This window comes from Coregonus clupeaformis, chromosome 24, assembly GCF_020615455.1.
Source record: "Coregonus clupeaformis isolate EN_2021a chromosome 24, ASM2061545v1, whole genome shotgun sequence".
Classification (NCBI taxonomy): Eukaryota; Metazoa; Chordata; class Actinopteri; order Salmoniformes; family Salmonidae; genus Coregonus; species Coregonus clupeaformis.
Window position 1 is genome coordinate 43,832,535 of NC_059215.1, and position 26,909 is coordinate 43,859,443.

The following is a 26,909-nucleotide window of genomic DNA, read 5'->3' on the forward strand; positions in this document are numbered from 1 at the left end:
TAGCTTCCTTTTGATGTCAATATTTGTTTATTTTCTGATTCACTTTTTCCAGATCTGTGTTTTTTTTGTGCTCTTTCTCTGTTGTTCTATCTCTGTTGTTGTTTAATCACTCTGTGTCTGTCTCTTCACCAGTATTGCCACCCTCCCAGTTTGAGACGAGGACAGTAAATGGTCAATACGACTAGGGCTGTGGCGGTCACGGAATTTTGTCAGCCGGTGATTGTCATGCAAATAACTGTCGGTCTCACGGAAATTGACCGTTAATTAATATAAACACATTTAGCATCTCCTGGCTTCCACACATAGCCTACAGACCTTTGGAACATATACATTTTTTTAAAGTCTAATAAATCCATGTAATATAGCCTACACCTTCACAATATATCCATTACTTATTTTAGACAGGTCTAAAGAAACATGATATGAAGAAAATGTAGTCTATTTCAGAAGAACAGAATAGCATACTCTGAGTTGTCCTTATGGTAGGCCCTGATCTGGCTATGCCATATGGCTGTGGGCTACACTAGTTAATTTAGCAGACAAGATTTGCTTAGAATTCCGTGGCATTGTTTTAAATTATTTTATAGTATGAAGAATATTATTGAACATAACTGAATAAAATAGAAAGGATATTTTCTCCAAACGATTTGAAGGAGTCTATTCCGGGTTATCTTCCCCAAACTTGAAATTCACGCGCTGCTTAAGTATGCCAGTTAGACTCTACACCCCTTATAAAGTGGAATAATGTGCTTAATATTAAGAAGTTATTTGGCCACTTTAGTGATACAAACCTTATTAAAACATATAGGCCTATGGGCTAGGCTACATGAGGTGTGCGACTATGATTAGAAAAAGTCGCAAAAAAAAGGCATTGCTTCTTATGCTGGGCATCATTCACAAGTGATCATAAATAATTCACAAGTGATAGGCTAATATTGTCACCCATCAGACTATTGTTGATTTAATCTTGTCTTCACATATACTAAATAATATATGTGTGAAATTTGTTTTGATTTAGAATGGACCATTATCATGCACCTGTATCGAAACAGTGTCAGTGGAAAAAAATACATGTCATCTATGCACTTAAATAGCGTATGGAGGATGCTTTTCCCGGTGGTTTATTTTCATGCCAGCCAGGTAGGCTATACTCCTGTTGTAAATATAAGCAATGTGCTTAATATTATGAAAGTTGAGAAATAAATATAGTAGGCCTAGCCTATAGAAAGCTGATGGGATCCTCCTCTTTTTAGTAGAGGCCATCACTCTGTTTTCTTGCGCAATTGCATAGCCTATTGAAATGTTGCGCAACATGAGTGCATGGGCTCTCATTAAGTGTTTGATTACATTTTCGAAACATTTGCATTGGTGTCAGAGTGATTAGAGGGACAATAGAGTGCAGAGTACCAGGCAGTTAGCAAGTTTGGTAGGCTACTAATGACCATCAGCAGCATCAGAGCTTGGAGAAGCCTAATTACAGTGACTAAACTGTCACATGGAATTTGACTGCCTTCATGACTCGTGACCGCTGGTGTGGTGGTAATACGGTCACCGCAACAGCCCTAAATACGACCACTAAGGCTCAATGAGTTCCAAAGGCTTACAGGATAGCCAAGGTTAGCTCGTCTGACCTCTACACAAGCCCAATGACCACAGTTGGTTTCTAGTTACCCCACAGCCCAGGGCTAATGTATGGTCATTCGCTACATCACTGTGTGTCGAGTGACATTACGAAAGGTGCAGCGCTCTGCTGTCTGGTTCCAAACAAAGACTTTGGCCTTTTTTTCTCTGCCTCCCCCTGTCTCTGTCTTTCTCTTCTCTCTCTCCTGCCGTTTTTTCATTCAGGGCCATTTTGTTTTCTGTTTGTGATTGAAAATGGGGGGATAGCAGTATGGCGTTAAAATAGAGTTTAAGGGATCATCAGAAGGTCAGAGATTGGAGGAAGCTGATCCAAATCCAAATGGTAATTGATCCGGATAAAATGGGTTCTAACAGGGTTTGGTCCTGAGGCAATGTTTGTTAAAAACTATCTGGCATCGATTAGTTCACCATAGGCATTTCTCAGTAGACCGCAGCAGTACACACACACACACACACACACACACACACACACACACACACACACACACACACACACACACACACACACACACACACACACACACACACACACACACACACACACACCAAGGTGCAGAGAAGATTGGGCTTAGCTTCTGCTAGTTTGATCTTCTGCTTCTGAAGGTCTTGTTGGAACTCTGGAGGATCTCCCTCCTCTTTCACCCACAGGGTTGGCCCTGCTCAAACCCCTCTAACAAGAAGCCTGGTTCTCTCCCATCGGAACATGAGGGAGAAAAAATAGAATATCTCATGTGGCTGGGGTTTTAGTTTGGCTTCACATGCTCAGCTTCTTAAGGTTGAAGATATTGATCTGTTTAAACCTGTAACATAGCAACAACAGCCCCTCCCCTGTCTATTCTACTGTCTAGTCACAGGTTTAGAGGAAGGTGGTGTGTGAGTGGGTGGCTGGATGGGGGATGATGGTTGTTGGAGTAGAAGAACAAGGTTGAACTCTTTGACCTGACCTTCCCTTGTACTCTACTCTAACCTGCTCTCTGAGCTGATGTATAGCTTTAAGCAGGTGGTCTTTGGGCTTAAAGAGTTAGTAGTCAGTCATCCTGACCAGGAGCTGTCTAGGATCATATAACAGATTTGACTGACACACACGCTAGCTCTTTTTCAGTCCTGATAGGCCTTGTCCTCTAATCAGTGACCTTTGAACCCTAACCCTCTGTGGTGTCTGTGTTGTCAGATTACAGGGGAATAACTATTATCAGGACATGTCAGGTTCTTAACACTGACACTCTGGTGTGTTTAGCCCCTTAGTTCTGTTCGTTTGGACTGGTGTGAACACTATCTGCACTCGGGAGCGCACTAAACAATGCACCGTGGTTCGCTCAAAACGGATGGTCTTGGTCCGATTCAGTTCGTACCGTGGTGCAGTTCGCTGCAGGTGAGTCCGGACCAAACACAGGAAAATAACCAGTTGCGCCTTATTATTGGTTGTTTGACTGCGAGCATTTGATGAAATGCACGCAGCATCACAAATGGAGATCTCTGAAACATTCTGTGAGTAGCAGCAGCATTTATGAGCTCATCCGATGCAGATTATGGGAGACGGGGGGCTATACCGGGGGTAAGGCTATAGAATATAGACTCTTCACGTCACAGTTAGAGCAGCTATTGCGCTGTATCCTCCCACATGTTGTTGGAAGACCAGAGCGAAAGTAATACAAAGATTGGGACACACGACGGATGCTTCATGTTAATCATACATGGATTTAACGTGAGCATTTTTGTCCAGTAATGACTTGCATGGACACATGGTTTTGTTTAGGAATTTTTGTTCGTTTAACATTTGGCAACCAGACCAAACGAAAAAAAAATACATTGTAACAAATAGTCCAACTCTGATTCGACCTGCAGCTTAAAACGATGTGTGAAAACGCAGAGATGCAAACAAACACAGGCCTTTGCAAACAAACACAGGCCTTTTGTTAAGTCAAAAACAGTTCTGTCTTCGCAACGTCTATTGAACAATGGATCCATTTTGTTTCCAGGATTTGTTTGCGGATCTTTTGGCCAATCATATTTTCCACTCTCCTAGATGTCATAATCAGGCCACATTTTTAGAGGACCTGCTAGTTGATACTAAACACAGGCCTCTGTCCTCACCATTTTCAAGTTTCAAGTTTGTGTGATTAATAAATGAGTAATCATTCCCCATACCAATCTCCTTCCCCTTGAAGATCAGTCACAAGTTGCCTCTGGTAATCATATGACTAGTAATCATATCCCCTGTAATTCTGTCGGTGATAGACAGAGAAGGAAAGGAACGAGAGAGAGAGTGAGAGAGAGAGGCAGAGAGAGAGAGAGAGGCAGACAGAGAGAATATTTTTTTTTTTCACCTTTATTTAACCAGGTAAGCCAGTTGAGAACAAGTTCTCATTTACAACTGCGACCTGGCCAAGATAAAGCAAAGCAGTGTGATAAAAACAACAACAACACAGAGTTACATATGGGATAAAGAAAAACTTACAGTCAATAACACAATAGATAAATTGAAAATCTATATATAGTGTGTGCAAATGTAGTAAGTTATGGAGGTAAGGCAATAAATAGGCCATAGTGCAAAATAATTACAATGTAGTATTAACACTGGAGTGATAGATGTGCAGAAGATGATGTGCAAATAGAGATACTGGGGTGCAAATGAGCAAAATAAATAACAATTTGGGGATGAGGTAGTTGGGTGGGCTAATTACAGATGGGCTGTGTACAGGTGCAGTGATCGGTAAGCTGTTCTGACAACTGATGCTTAAAGTTAGTGAGGGAGATAAGTGTCTCCAGCTTCAGAGATTTTTGCATTTCGTTCCAGTCATTGGCAGCAGAGAACTGGAAGGAATGGCGGCCAAAGGAGGTGTTAGCTTTGGGGATGACCAGTGAGATATACCTGCTGGAGCGCATACTACGGGTGGGTGTTGCTATGGTGACCAATGAGCTAAGATAAGGTGGGGATTTGCCTAGCAGTGATTTATAGATGACCTGGAGCCAGTGGGTTTGGCGACGAATATGTAGTGAGGGCCAGCCAACGAGAGCGTACAGGTCAAAATGGTGGGTAGTATATGGGGCTTTGGTGACAAAATGGATGGCACTGTGATAGACTACATCCAATTTGCTGAGTAGAGTGTTGGAGGCTATTTTGTAAATGACATAGCCGAAGTCAAGATCGGTAGGATAGTTAGTTTTAAGAGGGCATGTTTGGCAGCATGAGTGAAGGAGGCTTTGTTGCAAAATAAGAAGCCGATTCTAGATTTAACTTTGGATTGGAGATGCTTAATGTGAGTCTGGAAGGAGAGTTTACGGTTTCTAAGTCAGACCCGCCAAGAGTAGTGATTCTAGTCGGGCGGGCGGGTGCAAGCAGCGTTCGATTGAAGAGCATGCATTTAGTTTTACTAGCGTTTAAGAGCAATTGGAGGCTACGGAAGGAGTGTTGTATGGCATTGAAGCTTGTTTGGAGGTTTGTTAACACAGTGTCCAATGAAGGGCCAGATGTATACAAAATGGTGTCATCTGCGTAGAGGTGGATCTGAGAGTCACCAGCAGCAAGAGCAACATCATTGATATACACAGAGAATAGAGTCTGCCAGAGAATTGAACCCTGTGGCACCCCCATAGAGACTGCCAGAGGTCCAGACAACAGGCCCTCCGATTTGACACATTGAACTCTATCTGAGAAGTAGTTGGTGAACCAGGCGAGGCAGTCATTTGAGAAACCAAGGCTATTTAGTCTGCCAATAAGAATGATAGAGAGAGAGGCAGACAGAGAGAGAGACAGACAGAGAGCGCGAGGCAGAGAGAGATAGAGAGAGAGGCAGACAGGGAGAGAGAAGAAGACAGAGAGCGAGAGCGAGAGAGAGAGAGAGAGAGCGAGAGAGAGGAAGATCAGAGATGACACCACATCATCCCCCTCCCCAGAACATCACATAATGACGAAGCGAACTGTGATGATGTGCTTTGCTGTCTGCCTGGGGGCCTATAGGGATCAGAACTCAGCAGGAAGTCTGGTTAGATCCATCCCATAATATATGGGCTCATCTGGAATCAGACCCTGTTGGCTTCATAGGGCCAAACCTCCAGTGGGTTCTGTCCTCTCCCATCCCCTTTCAACATGCTAGAGCTTGTAGCTCGTTTCTGCGTTACCACAAATATCTGACTGATTCTTTCTCTTAAAGTCAGCTGTCACCTTCCTTACAGACAAATGTATGTTTTCATGAATTCCCCTTTTATTAGCCATATCACAATATGCTAATTCTCACTCACATCCTCTCACAGTTACCACATGGTGCTGGATTAGTGAATTTTTAGGCTGTGTGTCAGGGGTGCCGCATTATGATTATGGATTGCGTGTGCTCCTCCCTCCCCACCCCCCAAAAGTTACCCCACGCGTAGGAGATGAGATTAAGGGGCTTGGGTCAGCGGATTTCGGCTGGGTGACCCCCATTTGAAGCTTGCCTGCCCGCGCCCCCTAGATTAGATTGATAGGGTCAGAGTCCCCCCCTCTCCACACAATCCAGATTATAGTGATAGGATTCCCCTACTTTCTGATTGGGTTAATCCCTACTCTTAATGACGATTTAATCAAAGAGGGGATGCGGTTGATTTGGTGGGTTGAGCTTTGGGTGGACGGGGGCTAGTTTTGGAGCACACTGTATGCGGTGTGTTCTAGAACTCAAAGCGTGTGGATACAGTTTGTCGACGTAGTACAAGCTTGGTCATTTATCACCCGTTAGTGTTGAGTCTGTCTGGAAACCTAACACAGTGCTGGCCTTCAGAGAGGCATGTAGGGGCATGTTCATAAGATACCTCCAGCTCCCTGAGTCCTGTGTTTACATTCTTCAACGCCATAAGGCTCTCCAGGCCTGTGGGTGGGTGTGTTAGCCAATGCTCCACAGTGCTAGCCTGTGTGTAGATGGGTTTTCTCTAGGTGGCCTGAGGTCCCTGACTCTTCTTTCCATGCTACAGCCAGAACCATTCCACCATTCTAGAGCCGTTCCAGGCTTCCAGTGAAAGCATACTGTTGTTCTCAACTGGAATGTTTATCTGATCAACGATGCTATCTGCTTTCCTGTAACCTCTATATCTCTCCCCAACATGTGAGATGTCCATCATGCACGAGACATGATGTCATTGTCATGGCTGGCTGTAACCCACTGAACTAGTTCTGCACAGGATATTTCATTTAACTCTGTCTGTAACTAGGTCAATTTCACAAATGTAATTTTAAAGTGCAGATTTCCCTTATTCTCTAAAGCCCTCAAACTCAACTCTGGACCTCGAAGCCAGTTCTACTGCGTTTTTTCATTCTTCCCCTAATCAGGGACAGCAGGCTCTGGACCTTGTAGGGGAAGAGTTGAAAACCCCTGCTCTAAAGGAAGGAATTACTGGGATTATGTTGAAACGCAGTAAAACTAGGAAATCTGGACGCAGTCATGTGCGTGTGTACTGTAGTGTGTGTGTCAGGGTCAGAGAGAGAGTGAGAGGAGCTTAAAGCAAGGTCAGATGTCTGATAGCCTCAGGTGAATCCAGACGTAGGGATTGTAGTCCAGTTGAGAGACAAAATTTGAAATGTAAATCTCCAACAAATGGATCACTGTTGCTGGGGATTGGAAATGAAATCTGTAATCAGAGGGTGATTATTCAGAGAGAGAGAGAGAGAGCGAGAGAGAGAGAGAGAGTGAGACTCTCTGTGTGGCCAGACATTTCTGAACAGGCACTGTGATAGGGCTGTCTCGTGGTCCATTAAGAAATGAGGGTCAGTCCCGAGAGCGGAACCATTAATAGTGAAACACGCCATTAGTGACTAAGGGCCATTATAGCAGCAAAGAGGCAAAAGGGGACCAGAGAATACAAGCCCTCTCGGTTTCCTATAGCCTAAGTCTTCTGCTTTACTGAGATTTGTTCTACATTTCCTGTTTGTTTGAACTGCCTTCTGCTGGGTCTCTGGTGAGCACGTGCAGTATGGACTAGCATCCTATGGGTAGAGAGGGTGGGGGAGGAGAGAGAGTCGGTAGGGGCAAGAGATGGGGATGATGGAGGGAGGAATAGAGATGGCAGAGGAGGATGATGGCATCCAGATGGAAACTGCTATGATTGAGTGGTTATCTCTGCAGGATATACTATTTTAGGAGGGAGGGTTTTTGGTACAGCACTCTCCTCTCTGTTCTGTTTAATTGCTTCTGTCCCCAGCTGAACTTCAGCTGAACAAGTAGGTTCATTTCAAAATGGCCGAAATTCCAAATGGGAAAGGTAGCTCAGGAGATCAGCTGAGTAAATCCTACATGTTGTTCACATGCATGTGCTCTTCTCAAACATATTCCTACAGTAGCCTTTCCACTGCATTTACCAAACCCTAACCTCTCTCCCCTCCTGTCTCTCGCTCTCCAGGCGTTTGGACAAGCCTACTCCAACCATAAGAAGGTGGCTGCAGACGGGGAGAGCAGGGAGGAGTCTCTGATCCAGGAGGCGGTGTGTAAGGAGGCCTATTACGAGCAGCGGGTCCTGGAGCTGCAGACGGAGCTCCGCCAGGCCCGTAACATCCTCACCAACACCCAGTCAGAGAACGAACGCCTGACCTCCATCGCCCAGGAGATGAGAGAGGTAAGATGAGAAAAAAGTGGGAGAAAGTACAGATTCAGTAGCTAAATCCTACTGTAGATACGAGTTTGCATACAGACTAATATACCCCACCTACACCTGGTATTAAAATGCATCCTGTGATCAGATTATATTTTCTGGACAGCTGTAGACTATATTCACAAAAGACACATTGTAATCCTATCATGATTTGATCTATACTGAACAAAAATATAAAACGCAACATGCAACAATTTCAAAGATTTGACTGAGTTACAGGAAATTAGGATCTCACATGACTGGGAATACAGATATGCATCTGTTGGTCACAGATAACCTTTTTAAAAAAAGGTTGGTGCATCAGAAAACCAGTCAGTATCTGGTGTGACCACCATTTGCCTCATGCAGCGCGACACATCTCCTTCGCATAGAGTTGATCAGGCTGTTGATTGTGTGGCCTGTGGAATGTTGTCCCACTTCTCTTCAATGGCTGTGAGAAGTTGCTGGATATTGGCAGGACATGCGGATCCAGAGCATTCCAAACATGTTCAATGGGTGACATGTCTGGTGAGTATGCAGGACATTTTCAGCTTCCAGGAATTGTGTACAGATCCTTGCGACATGGGGCCGTGCATTATCATGCTAAAACATGAGGTGATGGCGTCGGATGAATAGCACAACAATGGGCCTCAGGATCTCGTCACGGTATCTCTGTGCATTCAAATTGCCATTGATAAAATGCAATTGTGTTTGTTGTCCGTAGCTTATGCCTGCCCATACCATAACCCCACCGCCACCATGGGGCACTCTGTTCACAATGTTGACATCAGCAAACCGCTCGCCCACACGACGCCATACACGTGGTCTGTGGTTGTCAGGCCGATTGGAAGTACTGCCAAATTCTCTAAAACAACGTTGGAGGCGGCTTATGGTAGAGAAATGAACAACCAATTCTCTGGCAACAGCTCGTGGACATTCCTGCAGTCAGCATGCCAATTGCACGCTCCCTCAAAACTTTGTGTTGTGTGACAAAACTGCACATTGTAGAGTGGCCTTTTATTGACCCCAGCACAAAGTACACCTGTGAAATGATCATGCTGTTTAATCAGCTTCTTGATATGCCACACCTTTCAGGTGGATGGATTATCTTGGCAAAGGATAAATGCTCATTAACAGGGATGTAAACACATTTCTGCACAAAATTTGAGAGAATTAAGCTTTTTGTGTATATGGAACATTTCTGGAATCTTTTATTTCAGCTCATGAAACATGGGACCAACACTGTTGCATTTATATTTTTGTTCAGTATAAATTCTAGTTAACCACCCCATTACTGGATTTGTTTTATCGGACCATTCATGATTGGATTTGGTAATAAATATAGACTGGGTATATGAGATTAGATCCTATTGTAGACTATTATATGTGCATATATGTAAACAAAATGACACTTGCACATGCTCAACTACACAATCGCTGATAGACACACACACACACACTTTCGCCTTCACAGATACGTATGTGCGCACACGTACCCGTACTAGCATTGAATCTTTCCCAATTGTCTATACTTGTCGTCACTTGCACAATGTTCACACCCATACATATTTGCTATACATCCAGGTAGTTTATTTATACCCTATCTGTTGCTACTAGACGACAGATCCATACTTGCCTGACTCCAGTGCTAGCAGTAGAACTCTGCTTGGCGTGTCCAGGCAGGACTAATCACACCCTGATGGTTTCAGCCCCTGTGGTGAACTGGCACAGATCAGGCTGATTGAACGAGCGCCATAATGGCTGTCGTACTGATGTGGTCCTGTCTCTGCAGCCCTGGGGACCTGGGCGTGGCTGAAATTACAGAGAGTAGAGAGCAGGGGAATCTTAACGGCCTGTCTCTGCTGTGGCGTGATGGAGGGAAAGGTTAACAACTGCTTCTTGGTTAAAGAAAATTGTGATAAATAAAAAGGTATACCAGTTTCATTTAAGGACCAAACAATTGACAGCTGTGCCATACAAATTGCAAAATAGTTGGGAAGAGATTTTCGATGTACCGATTCCATGGCACATTGTTTATAAACTGATACACAAAACGACGCCAGATTCAAAACTTAAGAGTTTTTAAATTTAAATGTTTATACAAAATTCTTGCTACCAATAGAATGTTATATATATGGGGGACAACCATTCCAGCTCTGCAGATTTTGCTGCGAAGAGATCAGATCAGATCATCAGATCATTTGTTTTGGGACTGTCCATATGTAGCTTGTATTTGGTCGCAGGTTCAGGAATGGCTAAAGAATTTGAATATTGACCTGGAGTTAACGCTGTAAATAGCACTGCTGGGTGATTTAAAAATTAATAGTCAATCGATCAATAATATAATAATACTCTTAGCAAAAAATGGTATCTTTAATTTACAATCCGTAGAAACTATGAGAATAGAAAGGTTCAGAACTTTTGTGAAACATCACAGCACAGTTATGGCAAATAGAAATCAAAACTGGATGGTGTTCAGAGATAGATGGGGAGGGTTGAGGGGAGCTGAAGGGTGGGACTAAAAACCACGAACCCGTCCTCCCCAATTAAGGTGCCACCAACCTCCTGTGGTATATAGTATGTATAAGCTGGAAGTAGAAGCCTAAGTGTTGTCGGGCCATTAGTTTACTAAAATTAGGGGAGGGGTGGTAGTGTTAGGGGAAAACAATAAACAAAAATATGAAGGAAAAAAAATATATATATATACAGTACCAGTCAAAAGTTTGGACACACCTACTCATTCCAGGTTTTTTCTTTAGTTTTACTATTTTCTACATTGTAGAATAATAGCAAAGACACCAAAACTATGAAATAACACAGATAGAATCATGTAGTAACCAAAAAAGTGTTAAACAAATCAAAATATATTTTATATTTGAGATTCTTCAAATAGTCACCCTTTGCCTTGATGACAGCTTTGCAAACTCTTGGCATTCTCTCAGCTTCCCCTGGAATGCTTTTCCAACAGTCTTGAAGGAGTTCCCACATATGCTGAGCACTTGTTGGCTGCTTTTACTTCACTCTGCGGTCCGACTCATCCCAAACCATCTCAATTAGGTTGAGGTCAGGGGATTGTGGAGGCCAGGTCATCTGATGTTGAAAAACCCCCAAATGATAGTCCCACTAAGCCCAAACCAGATGGGATGGCGTATCGCTGCAGAATGCTGTGGTAACCATGCTGGTTAAGTGTGCCTTGAATTGTAAATAAATCACAGACAGTGTCACCAGCAAAGCACCCCCACACCATAACACCTTCTCCTAAATGCTTTACGGTGGGAAATACACACCGCGTCTCACAAAGCCACGGCGATTGGAACCAAAAATCTGCAATTTGGACTCCAGACCATAGGACAAATTTCTACCGGTCTTATGTCCATTGCTCGTGTTTCTTGGCCCAAGCAAGTCTCTTCTTCTTATTGGTGTCCTTTAATAGTGGTTTCTTTGCAACAATTCGACCATGAAGGCCTGATTCACACAGTCCCCTCTGAACAGTTGATGTTGAGATGTGTCTGTTACTTGAACACTGTGAAGCATTTATTTGGGCCGCAATTTCTGAGACTGGTAACTCTAATGAACTTATCCTCTGCAGCAGAGGTAACTCTGGGTCTTCCATTCCTGTGGCGGTCCTCATGAGAACCAGATTCATCATAGCGCTTGATGGTTTTTGCGACTGCACTTGAAGAAACTTATATCAAGCTTATTGAAATGTTCCGTATTGACTGACCTTCATGTCTAAAAGTAATGATGGACTGTTGTTTCTCTTTGCTTATTTGAGCTGTTCTTGCCATAATATGGACTTGGTATTTTACCAAATAGGGCTATCTTCTGTATACCCCCCTACCTTGTCACAACACAACTGACTGGCTCAAACGCATTAAGAAATTCCACAAATTAATTCCATATGTGTTATTTCATAGTTTTGATGTCTTCACTATTATTCTACAATGTAAAAAATAGTAAAAATAAAGAAAATCCCTTGAATGAGTAGGTGTTTCCAAACTTTTGACTGGTGGTGTATATATATTTAAAATAATATATATATATATATATATATATATATATGGGGTGTTGGAAATAATGCAGACAATTACATTGATAGAAGACACAATCTATTTGCAATATTAAAGCTGATCCACCACTAAAAGAAATGCTTCTTGTGAAAGGCAGATCATACTTGAGTAAAACCTCTACTATTGGCAAACTAGGCATATCAGGCATTATGCATAGTATATCTATTATGGTTACAGGTTAATTGTTGCTTTAGTAATGCATTAATGCTGTGGCACTGGTACAGGCACAAGGCCCTGAGACTATCAGCAGTGCCCATCAGCCAGCCCTGGCGTCATTGGCGTGCCTCTCCTCTCACATCAGATCTGACATCCTTCCCTGGCTTGAGAGCGCCAGCCGTGCCACCTGCCTGCCCTCTTGTCCGCTGAGGGCCAGATAAGAGCCAGTGAGACGCCACACACAACTCGCATCCCCTCACACACTGCCCCACTAACACACATACACCCACATTGTCTCAGAGCCATCAGGTCATACATCCCCAATCATCATAATAGCAGCATTTATCGTCTGTGTCTGTCTTTTTCATTGAAATGTAATTTGCATTCAGGCCTAATTAGCCTCATTAGCGGGGACTGCGTGTATGTGTGTGTGGGCGTATGTGTGCCTGTGTGTACAGAGTGTGTGTCGGGGCTGAGCCAGCAGTGAAGAGATTGAAATAATGAGAGGGGCCGGCAGATTGAAAGGGGGCCCGGCCCCTCTTGGGGAGGTGGGAGCTTTGAGCCCGGCTGTCTGACACAAGGAGAGGGAGAAAGAAAGAGAGGGAGAGATAGAAGTAGAGAGGGAGAGGAGAAAGAGAGGTCACCTTTAGATTGTCCTGTTTGATCTGAAGGGCTGTGTTCTCTTAGTAGGAGGTATTAAGGGTGAAATAATGAGGAGGGATTTCTGAAACACCGGCTGCTGAGGAGGGACAGGAGAGGATGAGGGTAAGAAGATACAGCAGTACTTCACCTCCATAAGTCTAAAAACTGTATCTCCTTCTCCTGTCAAAATCTCAGAGTTTTATTTTGTCAACAGAAAATTATTGAAGCATATCTCTCCCTCTCTCCCTCTCTCCCTCCCTCCATGTTGGGACTCAGCAGATTTAGTTAATCTTTGCTGCTCAAATTAGTGATTACTCCGGTTCTGGGAGGGGAGAGGGTCTGAAGGCCTCCCTGTCTGAGGGAGTTTGACACCCCGTCTGTTTGGAAACATGTCTGTGGTGAGCTAAACAAATCCTCACACGTTGCTTTCAGTCTGCCGTTTCTTACGGACATTAGGGTAAAAAAATAAAACAAGTACTTACACTTTTCGGCAGGCCCCAGGATTCCTCTAGTAAGTAGGCCAGTTGCTACTTGGCTCTGTTGACTGAAACAAGTCTTAAGATTGGCTTTATAGAAGCCCGATGTCTTTCTCCAAACATAGCTCACGTTTGACTTAGGCTGTGTGCTTGTCTGCCGTACCAGAAGAATCAGCCCCCACTTTATGAACACATTAATCCACTTATTCCTACATACATGCACTTACATCACTCTTTCTCTGTGAATACGGAGAAGCTGATTTTAGCACCATATTAATGCTTGGAGCCAGTCTTCAGTTTAGTGCTGTTACCGGTGCTCGACTGGTGCCCTTGTGTGTGGCTCTGTCTGCCTGCAGGGGCCAACCCCATTGTGAATGCAGGCACACACACACACTGGTGCAGTGGCATGGTGGGCAGCCAGGGCTAATTGCCTAGATGGAGGGGGTTGGAGTGTAAATCTCACCATGTATAGGAGCTAATGACACCCATCTACTGGCACTTTATGGGCAGAGGTAGCCAGCAGAAGGCGGGCAGCGGGTGGGAGCCAGGGCACTGAGGCTGGCATTGTGATGGGGACTGAGGACTCTGAAAGAACCCTTTGTCAGCTGGCTTTCAAATTAGGCAGCTAGGGATGGAGGGAGAAAGGGAGCGGGTGGAAAGAGGAGAATCAAATCCATTAGAGGAGGAGAAAACAGAGACTCCTAAATGTGATGTGTTTGTTTCTTTTTCTGGGAAATGCGTGGCAACCCTGATTTAGTCAAGGGGATGGTTTTATCCCAAACCTCTGTCAGTTGATTTGTCATGAGACTCCTCAGACAGAGTTGGGTCGCCTTGTGATTGTTGACCTTTTTTCTCTATGAGAGATTTGGAAATATAGGTGAACGATGGGAGCTTTCAGAGATCAATTTAATTCAATAAACTGTATTCCCCATGGGCCAATTATTACTGGGGTTCAAAGTGGGAGACTAGACAACATAAACTAGTATTGATACAGTACCCGTCTGCCATCGGATGCAAAGGGTCTTTATGTGATAAATAATTGTCCGACAGGTTCATAAGGCGAGGCCGTTTTCATGAGGTAATGACCCCAGTGCACCCCAATGACCTTCCATGCTCAATAATCATCCATCACAGTTAACCTATTGCTAGTAAAAGCCTATACACTACTCAGACCTGTAAAACATCTAAAATGGCAGCTGTCTATGATTGACTGTCTGAGATATCCTATGAATGCATTCTCAATCCTGTAGCCTCCTCCCTTCCCCTCTCTTTCAATTGATCATGTTTAACATACTGCCGGTATACGGTGTTCATATGTCACATATAGAAGCGTCTGCCATCTGTGAGGCCCATCGACACCCAGCCAGTGACTGAAAGCCTTGGGCAGTGATAAGCCACAATTCTCTGCCACGGTGCGAGCTACAGTACAGGATTAAAGCCATACAATGGGCCAGTAACATATAAAAGGAGGCACGCGGTAATGACCGTGACTCCATTAGACTCAAGCTCTCATGTCGCAGGCTGAATCTGTGCCGTCGCCCACGCTCTTTTCAACACTCACAGAATTCCCATAGCGAGCCGCTCAAGAACTTAACTAATTCACTCACAGCCACACAAAGACGGATTCGTTATCATTACACTGTTTAGTGTCTATTCAGACATGGTAGCAGAAAACCCCTTACAGATACACTGTAGAGGACGGGGATAGACAGTGTAGTCGTGTAGCCTGCACTACTCCCTTGTCTAACTGTCTGACCTGTAACATGTAACATTCACATTTTTTCTCCCCCATATACATTACATTAGTGAGCTCTGGCTTAGCCAATCAGAGTAATGAGCTGGTCATTCAGACGTGATATATGATTGGTTTTTCCGCCTCATTCGACTCTGTGGGTAGACCTCTCAGACGTTAAGCTGCCCCTTTAATTTCACAAGCTCATTTATAACTCTTAAATTAGCTGGATTATAGACCAGACGGAACGAGGGAAGGAGAAAAAAAGAGTGAAAGAAAAAAAAGGGTAAGAGCTATTCTGGTGGAGGGAGAGAAGGCTGATAGTAGACAGTTTGATATGTATGCCTATTATTACACTGCTGTATGCACAGTTTATATTCTACCCTTTAACAATCAGCAACATTTGATCTAGAAAATGCTCAAGGGCAAGAATGGAGGTCCTAGAATGTCAGAGGTTGGGTTGTAGGGTTTTTATAATAGAGGAGCTCTTTGAAGGAGATGGTGAATAGTTGTAGAATGATGACAGGGACGGCGGTTCTTTCTCCCTCCTAAATATTCGCTGACATGAGCCCAATATAATAAAGGTGTCTTCTACCTTGTTGTCTCTATGACAGGACTGTCATGAATGATCTCCTCCTGTGTTGTGATAGGGAGAGAAGGAGACCAAAAAGAGGGGAAAAAATAGGGATAGAGTGGGAAGGGTTAGAGAAGTAGAGAGAGAGAGAGAGAGAGAGAGAGAGAAGTAGAGAGAGAGCGAGAGAAGGAGAGAGAGCGAGAGAGAAGTAGAGAGAGAGAAGTAGAGAGAGAGAGAAGTAGAGAGAAGTAGAGAGAGAGAGAGAGAGCGAGAGAGAGAGCGAGAGAGAGAGAGAGAGAGAGAGAGAGAGAGAGAGAGAGAGAGAGAGAGAGAGAGAGAGAAGGGGAGAGAGAGAAGGGGAGAGAGCGAGAGAGGTACAGAGAGAGAAGTAGAGAGAGAGCGAGAGAGAGAGTAGAGAGAGTGAGAGAGAAGTAGAGAGAGAAGGGGAGAGAGAGAGAGAGAGCGAGAGAGAGAGAGAGAGAGAGAGAGAGAGAGAGAGAGAGAGAGAGAGAGAGAGAGAGAGAGAGAGAAGGGGAGAGAGAGAAGGGGAGAGAGCGAGAGAGGTACAGAGAGAGAAGTAGAGAGAGAGCGAGAGAGAGAGTAGAGAGAGTGAGAGAGAAGTAGAGAGAGAAGGGGAGAGAGAGCGAGAGAAGTAGAGAGAGAGAGAGAGAGAAGTAGAGAGAGAGAGAGAGAGAGAAGTAGAGAGAGAGAAGGGGAGAGAGAGAAGTAGAGAGAGAGAAAGGGAGAATTAGAGAGAGAGGGAGAGAGAGAGAAGTAGAGAGAGAAAGAGCGAGAAGTAGAGAGAGAAGGAGAAAGAGCGAGAGCGGTAGAGAGAGAGAGAAGGGGGGAGAGAGAGAGAGAGAAGTAGAGAGAGAGAAGGGGAGAGAGAGCGAGAGAAGTAGAGAGAGCGAGAGAAGTAGAGAGAGAGAAGTAGAGAGAGAGAAGTAGAGAGAAAGAGAGAAGTAGATGAGAGAGAGAAGTAGAGAGAGAGAGAAGTAGAGAGAGAGAAAGTAGAGAGAGAGAAAGTAGAGAGAGAAAGAGAGAAGTATAGAGAGAGAGAGAAGTAGAGAGAAAGAGAGAAGTAGAGAGAGAGAGAAGTAGAGAGAGAGAAGTAGAGAGAGAGAAAGTAGAGAGAGAGAGAGAGAAGTAGAGAAGTAGAGAGAGAGAGAGAGAGAAGTAGAGAGAGAGAGAAGGGGAGAGAGAGAGAAGGGGAGAGTGAGAGAGAAGGGGAGAGAGAGAGAGAAGGGGAGAGAGAGAGAGAAGGGGGGAGAGAGAGAGAAGGGGAGAGAGAGAGAAGGGGAGAGAGAGAGAAAGGGAGAGAGAGAGAGAAGGGGAGAGAGAGAGAAGGGGAGAGAGAGAGGGGAGAGAGAGAGAGAGAGAGAGAGAGAGAGAGAGAGAGAGAGAGAGAGAGAGAGAGAGAGAGAGAGAGAGAGAGAGAGAGAGAGAGAGAGAGAGACAGGGAGAGAGACAGAGACAGAGAGAAGGGGAGAGAGAGAGAGAAGGGGAGAGAGAGAAGTAGAGAGAGAGAGAGAGAGAGGGAGAAGGGGAGAGAGAGAGACAGAGACAGAGACAGAGACAGAGACAGAGACAGAGACAGAGACAGAGACAGAGAAGTAGAGCACTTCGCCCTGCCCCCATCCTCCACCCTTCCCAGTTCCGTCTGTCTCTCAGATTGATGACTATTTATAGTCACTAAAGTATGGCTCTCTTAAATACCTTTAAAAGAGCTGCCATTGACTCATAATGAAATGTGTATTTTCGTATCTGATTTAAAGGGCCGGGCTTTGAAAGTGTGTCACACTGATTTAAACCAGTAACACCAAAGTGGTTGTTCATGTTGAATCGATAGGCTGGTAGTCAGTCTGTACAACAGCGGTCAGGCATGCGCCCACGCACTACAGTTCACACTCCAGTGCACACACACAAACACTTGCACAGACCCCCCCCACACACACACACACACTTATGCACATACTGTACATCACACATTTATGACCCCTGGACACACACAGAAACACTCATTCACATGCATGCCCTATATCACCTCACTAGACTTACACACAAACACGACCACACACAAAGGGAAGACTAGAGAGATCGGTTCTTTTAGCTTGATCTTTTCAAAGCTTTGAACGTGACCTTGAGTGTGTTTGTCCCAGTCACAGTGACTGGGGTGTCGAATAGAATGACAATCGCTCCCAGCAAAAAGCTGGATAAAAGAATAACTATTTTCACTCAGATTCTGACAATACAGCAAGACTTCAGACCTACAGTATTCCTATAGAGCCATAGAATTGTCTCTGTACAGTATGTGTGTGGTGGGGGTTGTGAGATGGTATGTGTGATTCCCTTCCTCCTCGTGTCTCGGTAATCCAGCTGTACTGGGCTGAATCATGTCTCAGGGACATTTCCATTTCCCTCATTCTGCTCTATAGGCTTCTCTACGTCTTCTACGGCTCTGAGCAACACAATGTCACTAGACATCTATCTGTCTTTAAACAGAGCTGGACAAGGCTGCTCCTGTCCATGTAATATATAGATCTAATAGAGTTGTTTGACCTGGAAAGAGAACTCAAGGGTGACTGTTCGATATGATTCACATCCTCTAAAAGCTTAGGGATACACCGAGAGGAGGGGGGGATGCGAAATTAAGCCAGGCAGCGAAATTAAGCCAGGCAGCGAAATTAAGCCAGGCAGTGCTGTCATATCAGTAATTTCGCCTCGTGCCATCTGGGAATCTCGTCCCTTATCTTCTTTCCAGGGAAGGGAAATGGGAAAAGGTAAATGTGGGATTTTACGGAAACACACACCAGATATCCCATAGTATTAAGACCAACTCAGACTAACCACAGTTTCAAAGCCCACCTAATCGACAGTAGTGTTAAGCTCAAACACTTTAGGCGTCAACTCAAAGCTTTGCTGAGCCGTAAGCTGGTTAAGACTCAGTATGCTGTAAAAGGCAGTTTTAGTTGTGAAATTGGAGCTGGAGAAAGTTAAGTGTTGAGTACAGTCCCAGTATGACTGAATCAGCCGACCTCTAGAATCGACTGAGCTAGTGCTTCCGTGTCTTCTACAGCGGCACTCACTGCATCCCCTACAGAGAGACGATTAGACCAGTCAAGGACTTTTCAATAGTACTCAAACGTCCTACACACATACAGTATACTGCACACTAGGCTTAATCTAACACACAGCTACATGCTCCTACTTACACACACATTAACATGAATGATCTGAAGCATTAGCCAAGCACACACACTCCCTGGTCAGGTGGGTTTGAGTGTGTGAGTATGGCAGCTGGTTTGTCCCTATAGTGGCAGCAGGCGGGGGGGGGGGCTTCATAAACCATACATCTGTTTATGCTAATCAGAGACCTCCCATTGACAGGGTCCTTAAAAGGTGGCACGTCAAACATCAATAAAACTAGACCCCCCATCTCCTACCCCCTGTGCGCCTGTCGCTAACACCCCCAGGGGAGGGCTCCGTCATTTGCCTGAGTAAATGTTATTCACGCAGCCACCTAACCCCCGCTGTGTAACTAAGGCTCACCTTTTCTGTCAGGGTGAGGACCTCTGGGTGGCCAGTGATGGCGAGGGCAGAGTGGGCTCTTACGGACAGCAGGGTCGAAGGTCAAAACCCTCGTTTGCATCCTAATCAGTTTGAGGAGCCTCTTAATCAGTTTGTATGGTGGTTGCTATTCATTAAAGGGGCAATCAGCCGTTGCTACCTCCATTTTTTTCTTATAAATTAATAATATGTACCCATTGAGTCTTATATATAACATATAAATGAGCTTAGTTCAACTGTCGTACCCCAGCAGAACCCAAAATATAAGGTTGTTTTACTCCAATATTTGTAAACAAAGTGAATGTAAACAAACACCATATAGCCTCAAAACATGGTTAAAACTATCATTTTGATATCATGGATGGTCAGTCCTTGCATCCATTGCTCTGTCTATGAATTTAAGAGTGCTTATATTTCTCCAGCCCCATCCCTCAGCTTTTTACTGAAACAGGGGCGGGGACACACTTTGTTATTGTTTCTACTGCTGATTGCCGCTTTAAGGCCAGACAGCACTGACCCTCCAGCTGAGACAACTGACCCTGGGGCCTTGGCCTGAAGAGACCTGGACCACCTGGCTACATTTGTCTATCCTTAACATAAAAAATCCCAGTGGAGTAAATTGAAACACTACATGGCAGTTGCACAGATCTAGATCGTGTTAACATAGATGTATCTTACTCATGGACTCTACTCTTAGACTCTCTCCATTGAAAGTGCTCTTAAATCCAGAAGTAGGTCATTGCCATTAAAATGGCCTTATTGCAACCGTGTGTGCAGAAAACTGCAGTCCTGAAGCTGACCAAATTAGGTTTCTGAGAAACGTGTCACTGGTGTCACTGCTAAATTGGGGGTGTATAGGGGAAGCTGAATTACATTGCTGGATATTGTTGATATGGTTCAACTAAATTTGTCAGAATGTCTCGTATGGGACATGAGCACAGCGGTCATGTAATTTACATTTAACAGATAAGCAGGCAAGAGCCCTTCTACATTTCAAATGTCTTCATTATAGTCATTATATTATAGAGCAGGCGTACTAAACTACTATTTGAGAAGGTCCAGTGACACAAATTTCCTAGAACCATTGTACATGGGCCTTGAAATAAATATATATATTTTTTAAATAAAATAAAGTGCATGTTTTTCTGGAGAACAAAGGAGACAAACATAATCATCTGAATGCGCAGAACGTCACTGTTGGCCATGCAATATTCATGTATAAGTCACTCTGGGCCTTGTATTGTTAATGTGAGAAATGACACTTTGTCTCCTGCCAATGCTTTGAACTTTGGCACAAATGGTGTGAGAGCAACTCTGAGACACTGGTGCAGGTATTCATTGGTGAGCCTGGTGCTGTATTTATTTTTTTATAGTTAATTGTGCAGAAGGCTGATTCACAGCTGTATGTGAAGCCAAACATGGTCAGGATGTCTAGCGCCAGTTTCTTCAGAACAGAGACATCAGCTGTAGGCACCATCTTTCCCCAGAAAGTGACAAGGTCACAATCACCAGCCGGCTCCTTCATTTCAAAGCAACATTTTCTTGCAGCTCAATCAACTCCACTTGCAGTGATGCAACATCTACCCATCTGAAGATCTGTTTTGCTTCTTCTGACATCTTTGTCACATTTGTGACCAAGAAGGGGTTCTGGATGAGCAGCAGCAGTTATTTTCCAACAGTGAAGTCATCAAAGTGAGCCTTGAAGTTCTCCATCAACTTCTGGATGAAATCAACCTGGTTGGGAACATCTTCGTCTCCCTGCATTTGCACCAGAAGATTGGGGAAGTGGACAAGTTCTCCCTGGAGATCATTCTTGAAAAGCTCCAATTTATTCTGGAAAGCCCAGACTGCTGTTATCATATCACACACTGTGTTGTCCTGTCCCTGCAGCTTAACATTCACTTGATTAAGATGTGATGTAATGTCTGTCAAAAATGCAACTGTTTCCATCTTCTCCTCATCTTCCAAAAACACAGAAAACTGAGTTGCCTGTCTTTTGCTCTGATAAGAAAGCTTTGATTTCCTCCTGAATGGCCCAAAAGCGTTCCAAAACACTGCCTTTGCTGAGCCATCTGACGTTGTTGTGCAGTAGTAAGTCATCAAAACTGGCATTGGCCTCTGCTACAATGCCTCATAACAGGCGGTGTTGTAGGGATGATGTTGCTCTCAAAAAGTTGATCAGTTTCATCATCGTTGTCATGACTTCAGAATACTATTTTCCCAGACTGGCACACAGGACAAATTGATGGATGATGCAGTGATATGATGTCAGGTCAGGGTGGTCCTCTTTCAAACGTGCAACTAGTCCCCTCCCTGTTCCTATCATGGCTGGAGCTCCGTATGTGGTGATGGAGACCACTGACTTCAGATCTATCCCCCTTTTTGTCAGAATCCCTTTGATGGCCTCATGGATATCCTCTCCCCGTGTGTGTGCTTCTAGATTTGTTAAGCCCAACAGCTCCTCACAGAATTCTTTCTTTGTTTCTTTATAAAATCTGACAAACACCAGAAGCTGGGCATTATCAGTGTTATCTGTTGATTCATCCACAGCTAATGAAATGCATGGTGCATTCTGAATGGCCTCATCAAGTTGTGAAGTTAAATCTTCAGCTAATATTTAAGTTATTCTCATTGCTGTGGAATCTGACAGTGGGATCTGTTGGATCTTTTCCCTGAGCTCATCTTTTTGTTTACCTTCAAGCAAGGTGTCAGCAGCTTCACAAATGCCTGCTTTTACAATCTCAGCGTCTGAAAATGTTTTTTTTGGCGTTTTCCCAAAACCCAAGCTATCCTCAGTGAACACTCCATTGCACGTTGTTGGGCTGTCAGGATAGACAAGGACTTTGATGGAGCTCTCATTTTTGGGATTTGAGTTGGTTAATCTGGTTTGTTCTCACCTCTGTGTTCAGGGGATACATCTGATCGAATTTACTATGCCTGGTGTCATAATGGCGCTTAACATTGGCACTTTTCACGAGAGCTACGGACTCACTGCTTATCAGGCACATTGGTTTTGTGCTAGTTGCGGGGAGAATGAATAAATACTGTTCCGTCCACTCGTCTTTGAATATACGTATTATATTATAATAATATTACACCATATATATTTTCAGAGTCAACTTTTTTTTTTAACAAGCCATATTAACAAAGATACTGGTAACTATGCTCCATCTATCTGTGATATTTACAGTTGAACCGTGGTCAAATCTTTCTGTTTCTTTCTGCCTGCTTGTCCCAAGGTTCCGCAGAGGATATTTTTGATTAATGTGATTGGGTAAGACATGGCCTCTTGTATTTGAATATAACCACAAGATTGGATTAGACGGGGCACTAGTAGAGGCGGGCGTTGCTTCGAGAGAGAGACAGCGAGAAAGAGAGATTGCTGAGTTAAAGAGGCCTCTGCGCCCGGTTGATTTTTTAAAAGCTGTCTAAAAATAGTGTATTGACTTTTATATAACAAAATGCGATGTTGTCCGGTCCGGATTGACCCTTCTCTGTGTCCGGACTCGGACCGTGGTCCGCCAGTGGAGTTTGGCTGTTATAGAGCCTAACCCTTCAGTTACTTTTTAGCCTCAAACTGTCTTTTTAAGTGTAGCCTACCATCTACAGTAAGTTTGTTAATCAGTACTGAAAGAGTGTGGAGGATTGAAAACCGGAAAAGCAAAAAACACTAACATTCAAGTGCACTGTCAAGTAAGTCTAGACTCTAGGTAATAGTTTAGCTACAGTAGTTGTATGGGCGATTGTACAGATTTGTTCAGTCCTTTCTGCCTTCACAGCAGTAGAGATGTAATTACAGTATTGTAAAGTAGGTCTGATCTTGTATGGTAAAACATGCATTATTCATTAGTGCACCATCATTTTCACACAGGCACTATAGACTACGCCCAAGCTCATTATACATGCACACTGTCTCATGAATATCCATGAGCCTTCACCCAACCATCAGCATCAATCGGGCACTGCACTTGGTGATTAATTATTACACAGTGCTAATGAGGAGCATGTTCTTCCTTCTCCAGGGATTTTGCTTTGCTCTGAAGATGTAATGGCATCTGTAAGCTAAGCTAATAATGGCATGAAGTCCTATTAGATGGGTAATGGAGAGTAAAAAAAGTAAAATTGGTTGATTGTGTTAAAGTGATGAGTCAAATTACTGAGATGTTTTCGGAGAATACATTTCGTACTCTTTACGCACGCACGCACGCACACAAACAGAATCAAAGAGAGCACACTGCACAGCTGAACACACACTCACTCTCAAAGTCAATGCATTCATGCACAAAACTGATAACTACAGAGAACAGATTGCACATGCTCTCTTTCAAAGTCACTCACACATACATTCAGAGTAAGCACCACACACACACCCCTTTTCCTGAGTATCTCCTTACTGTAAAGCTTTTATATAGCCTAACTGTCAGACTCAGGTTTCCTGCATTTGTCAGATAAGGGCCGACTGGCTGGGGTGGGTAGTGATGGGGGGCGACAGTGGGAGGTTTAGGGGGGTGGTAGGGGAGTTGATCGAGTCTACCGGAGGGGAAGGAAGGGGTATGGAGGAGGACAGACAGGGACAGTGAGGACACAGGCTGACCGCTCTGTAGGGCTTATCTGATCCTGTTGGCTTTGAGCCTGTCAGTCTGTCACTGCAGGAGGAGGGGGGCAGGGAGAGATCTCTGACTCGTTTACTGTGCCTTCCTGTCTCAGGAGCTTTTGTCACCATCTGGGAGATAAGTGTGGTGCTCTCGCCGTGGTGCCATCAGAGCTGGCAGACAGGCACCCCGTGGCCAGACGCCCATAGAGAAACCTGGCACCTGGAGACACACACACACACACACACACACACACACACACACACACATTGTATACACGCTGAGCGAGGCTAGATGGGTGCACATACTAATCTAGGCAGATTGGCTGTATTAGAACGCTCGCACAAAAGCCAAAAATATGGTTCACTGACAATATTTCTTATTTTTTGTCCCTCTCTCTCCATCCCTCTCTCCTCTTCTCCTTCGGTCCCTGTCATTCGCTCCTACAGAACAGCCAGGTGGTGGAGCTGCAACGGACCAGTCTGCGTGATGACATCAAGGAGTATAAGTTCCGGGAGGCACGTCTGCTGCAGGACTACACAGAGCTGGAGGAGGAGAACATCTCCCTGCAGAAACAGGTCTCCGTGCTCAAACAGACCCAGGTAAGGATCAACACAACCACACTGGGAGAGGGGTGGGAAGGGGTGGGCTGTGGGGCATGGGGGATGGTAAGGAGAATGGGAAAGGGAACATCTTCCTCCAGAAACAGGTCTCCTTGCTCAAACAGAGGATTAGGGTGGGGCTAGATGGAATGGGGAAGGGGAAGGAAAATGTTAAAAGATCAACCCACCTTTTATATGTACTCCCTCACTTCTGCAGGCTACTCCTCCACTCACACTTCATTATGAACCCCTCCTCACTGCAATTATCTGCATTTAGCTGAATCTGCTCATTAGGCCCAGTTAACCAAATAGCTGCAGGCTCTTTGAACCTATGCTTTGTGCTACTGTCTACTACACATCCCAGTCTATGTGCAACCTCCAGTTTTCCATGTTCACACACCATAGACCTCTACCTGTATTATCCTGTGTCTGCTGCCACAGCCCAAACAAGCCCTGGAATACACTGATTTAATTCAGATTAGAGAAACCACGCTCAGATGTTATAAAGAGATTAAGCTTTATGTGGGGGCCTATTTGCGCCCGGAGAGAGGGGGAGCGTGTCTGATTTTAACACAGTTTAAAGGGTGTGTTTCTGATAGCTAGCTTTCCCTCTCCATAGACCACAGAGACACCGAGAGAGAGACGTAGAGTTGCAAAGCAAATACTCAGATTTTAATTCACACCGATGGTAAGAGTAAAACCAGACACAAAATATAAGAGAATCTACAAATAGGGGATTTCCTTTTGAAATAGATTTTTATGTGGGAACCGCTAACACTCTCTGTCTGCCCTATATGCAGGGATTATGTTTGTTAAATTTAGAGGCATGAATTTAAAACAAAGACCTGTAGGCTATAGTTTTGATTGGCCAATTACAGTACCAAATCCTATTTAGATTAAAAGGCAATTTTACACTTTTAAAATCCCTCTTTTTATGGAGACAAAATGAGTTGATTAAACCAGTATGGCATCCTATTTGCATTTCTCTCATCTAATCCCCGCCCTTCTACTTTGATTGACACATTCTTGTCTGTCCCGCCCCTACAGGTGGAGTTTGAGGGTCTGAAGCACGAGATTCGTCGTCTGGAGGAGGATACCCAGTTCCTGAACAGCCAATTGGAGGACGCCATCCGCCTGAAGGAGATTGCCGAGCGACAGCTAGGGGAAGCACTGGAGACCATCAAGACTGAGCGCGAGCACAAGGCCGCCCTGAGGAAAGAGCTCTCCCACTACATGAGCATAGGAGACTCTATGTACCACAGGTACACACACAATCAAAGTCACACCTCATGCATCCACCAAAGCCTTAGACAATATAATATAATAATATTGAACTGTTATGAGAATAACAGTGAACTTCATGTTTTCGTGTTCTCATGTTCTGGGACTCTCCCTCTCACCAGCCCCCTCAGCATCTCTCTGGATGGACTCAAGTTCAGCGATGACGCTGCCACGGAACCCAACAACGACGAGGCTCTCCATGGTTACGAGAACGGCTTCAGCAAGCTGGCCAACGCCATCGCTGAGGACAACCGTGCGTTCGCGCCCAAGAAGGGTGACCTGTTCCGTCCCGTCCCCAGCCTGGTAGACGACCTGCTGAGTGAACTGAACATCTCTGAGATCCAGAAACTCAAACAGCAGCTGCTGCAGGTACGTAGCTACACTCTACGAACCGTTCATTCATTGAGTCTGTCTGTGTTCACTGTGTACGATAGGGTTAACAGTGAGGAATATCCAGCTGCTGCAGGTCATTCATTCAGTGAATCGGTTTACACTGTGCATGATATGAATGACACCAAGGTTTGAATTATACAATACACATTGATACTCAAATAATGTTCAAAACAAACTTTGATAGCCAAGTGGGTCCAGTGGCTCTTTCGGCCAGGCTGCACACCTCTCAATCCTGTTAGGGGGAGCTAATCCTGTAGGACACACCCCCAGGACACACAGACACACACACACAGACAGCATTAGGTCATTGAGGCATGAGGTGCCATCTGTCAGAACATCAGAACGCCTCAGCTGTCTTCATGGTTAAGCAGTGTGTGTACTGGTTGGATACCTGTGGGTGAAAAGACTAAAGACCTTAGGACCAAACACAATGATGTTTTAATGTTGTCCCAGGGTTGCCTAGATGTTACCATAATGTTGCTTTAGTATAAGTACCTTGACATTTAACCTGTTCTGGTCCTTTGATACTGAATCTCATGGGCAGCAGCAGGTGTTGGTGTTCAGCATTAAGCCAACATAATGTCAACAA

General features: G+C 44.4%; 1 protein-coding gene across 3 annotated transcripts in view; it reads left to right on the top strand.

The window, feature by feature from the left end:
- LOC121538572 (protein bicaudal D homolog 2-like) overlaps positions 1–26,909 on the top strand; it is a 92,604-nt gene that overhangs the window by 28,131 nt on the left and 37,564 nt on the right. For all 3 annotated transcript variants that reach the window (XR_006657393.1, XM_041846712.2, XM_045207222.1), the window contains exons 2-5: positions 8,008–8,220; positions 24,494–24,646; positions 25,694–25,908; positions 26,050–26,296. Coding sequence is in view for 2 of the 3 variants with exons in the window: in XM_041846712.2 (XP_041702646.1) it covers positions 8,008–8,220; positions 24,494–24,646; positions 25,694–25,908; positions 26,050–26,296 (828 nt within the window). In the remaining variant the exon portion in view is untranslated. The remainder of the gene's footprint in view (positions 1–8,007; positions 8,221–24,493; positions 24,647–25,693; positions 25,909–26,049; positions 26,297–26,909) is intronic.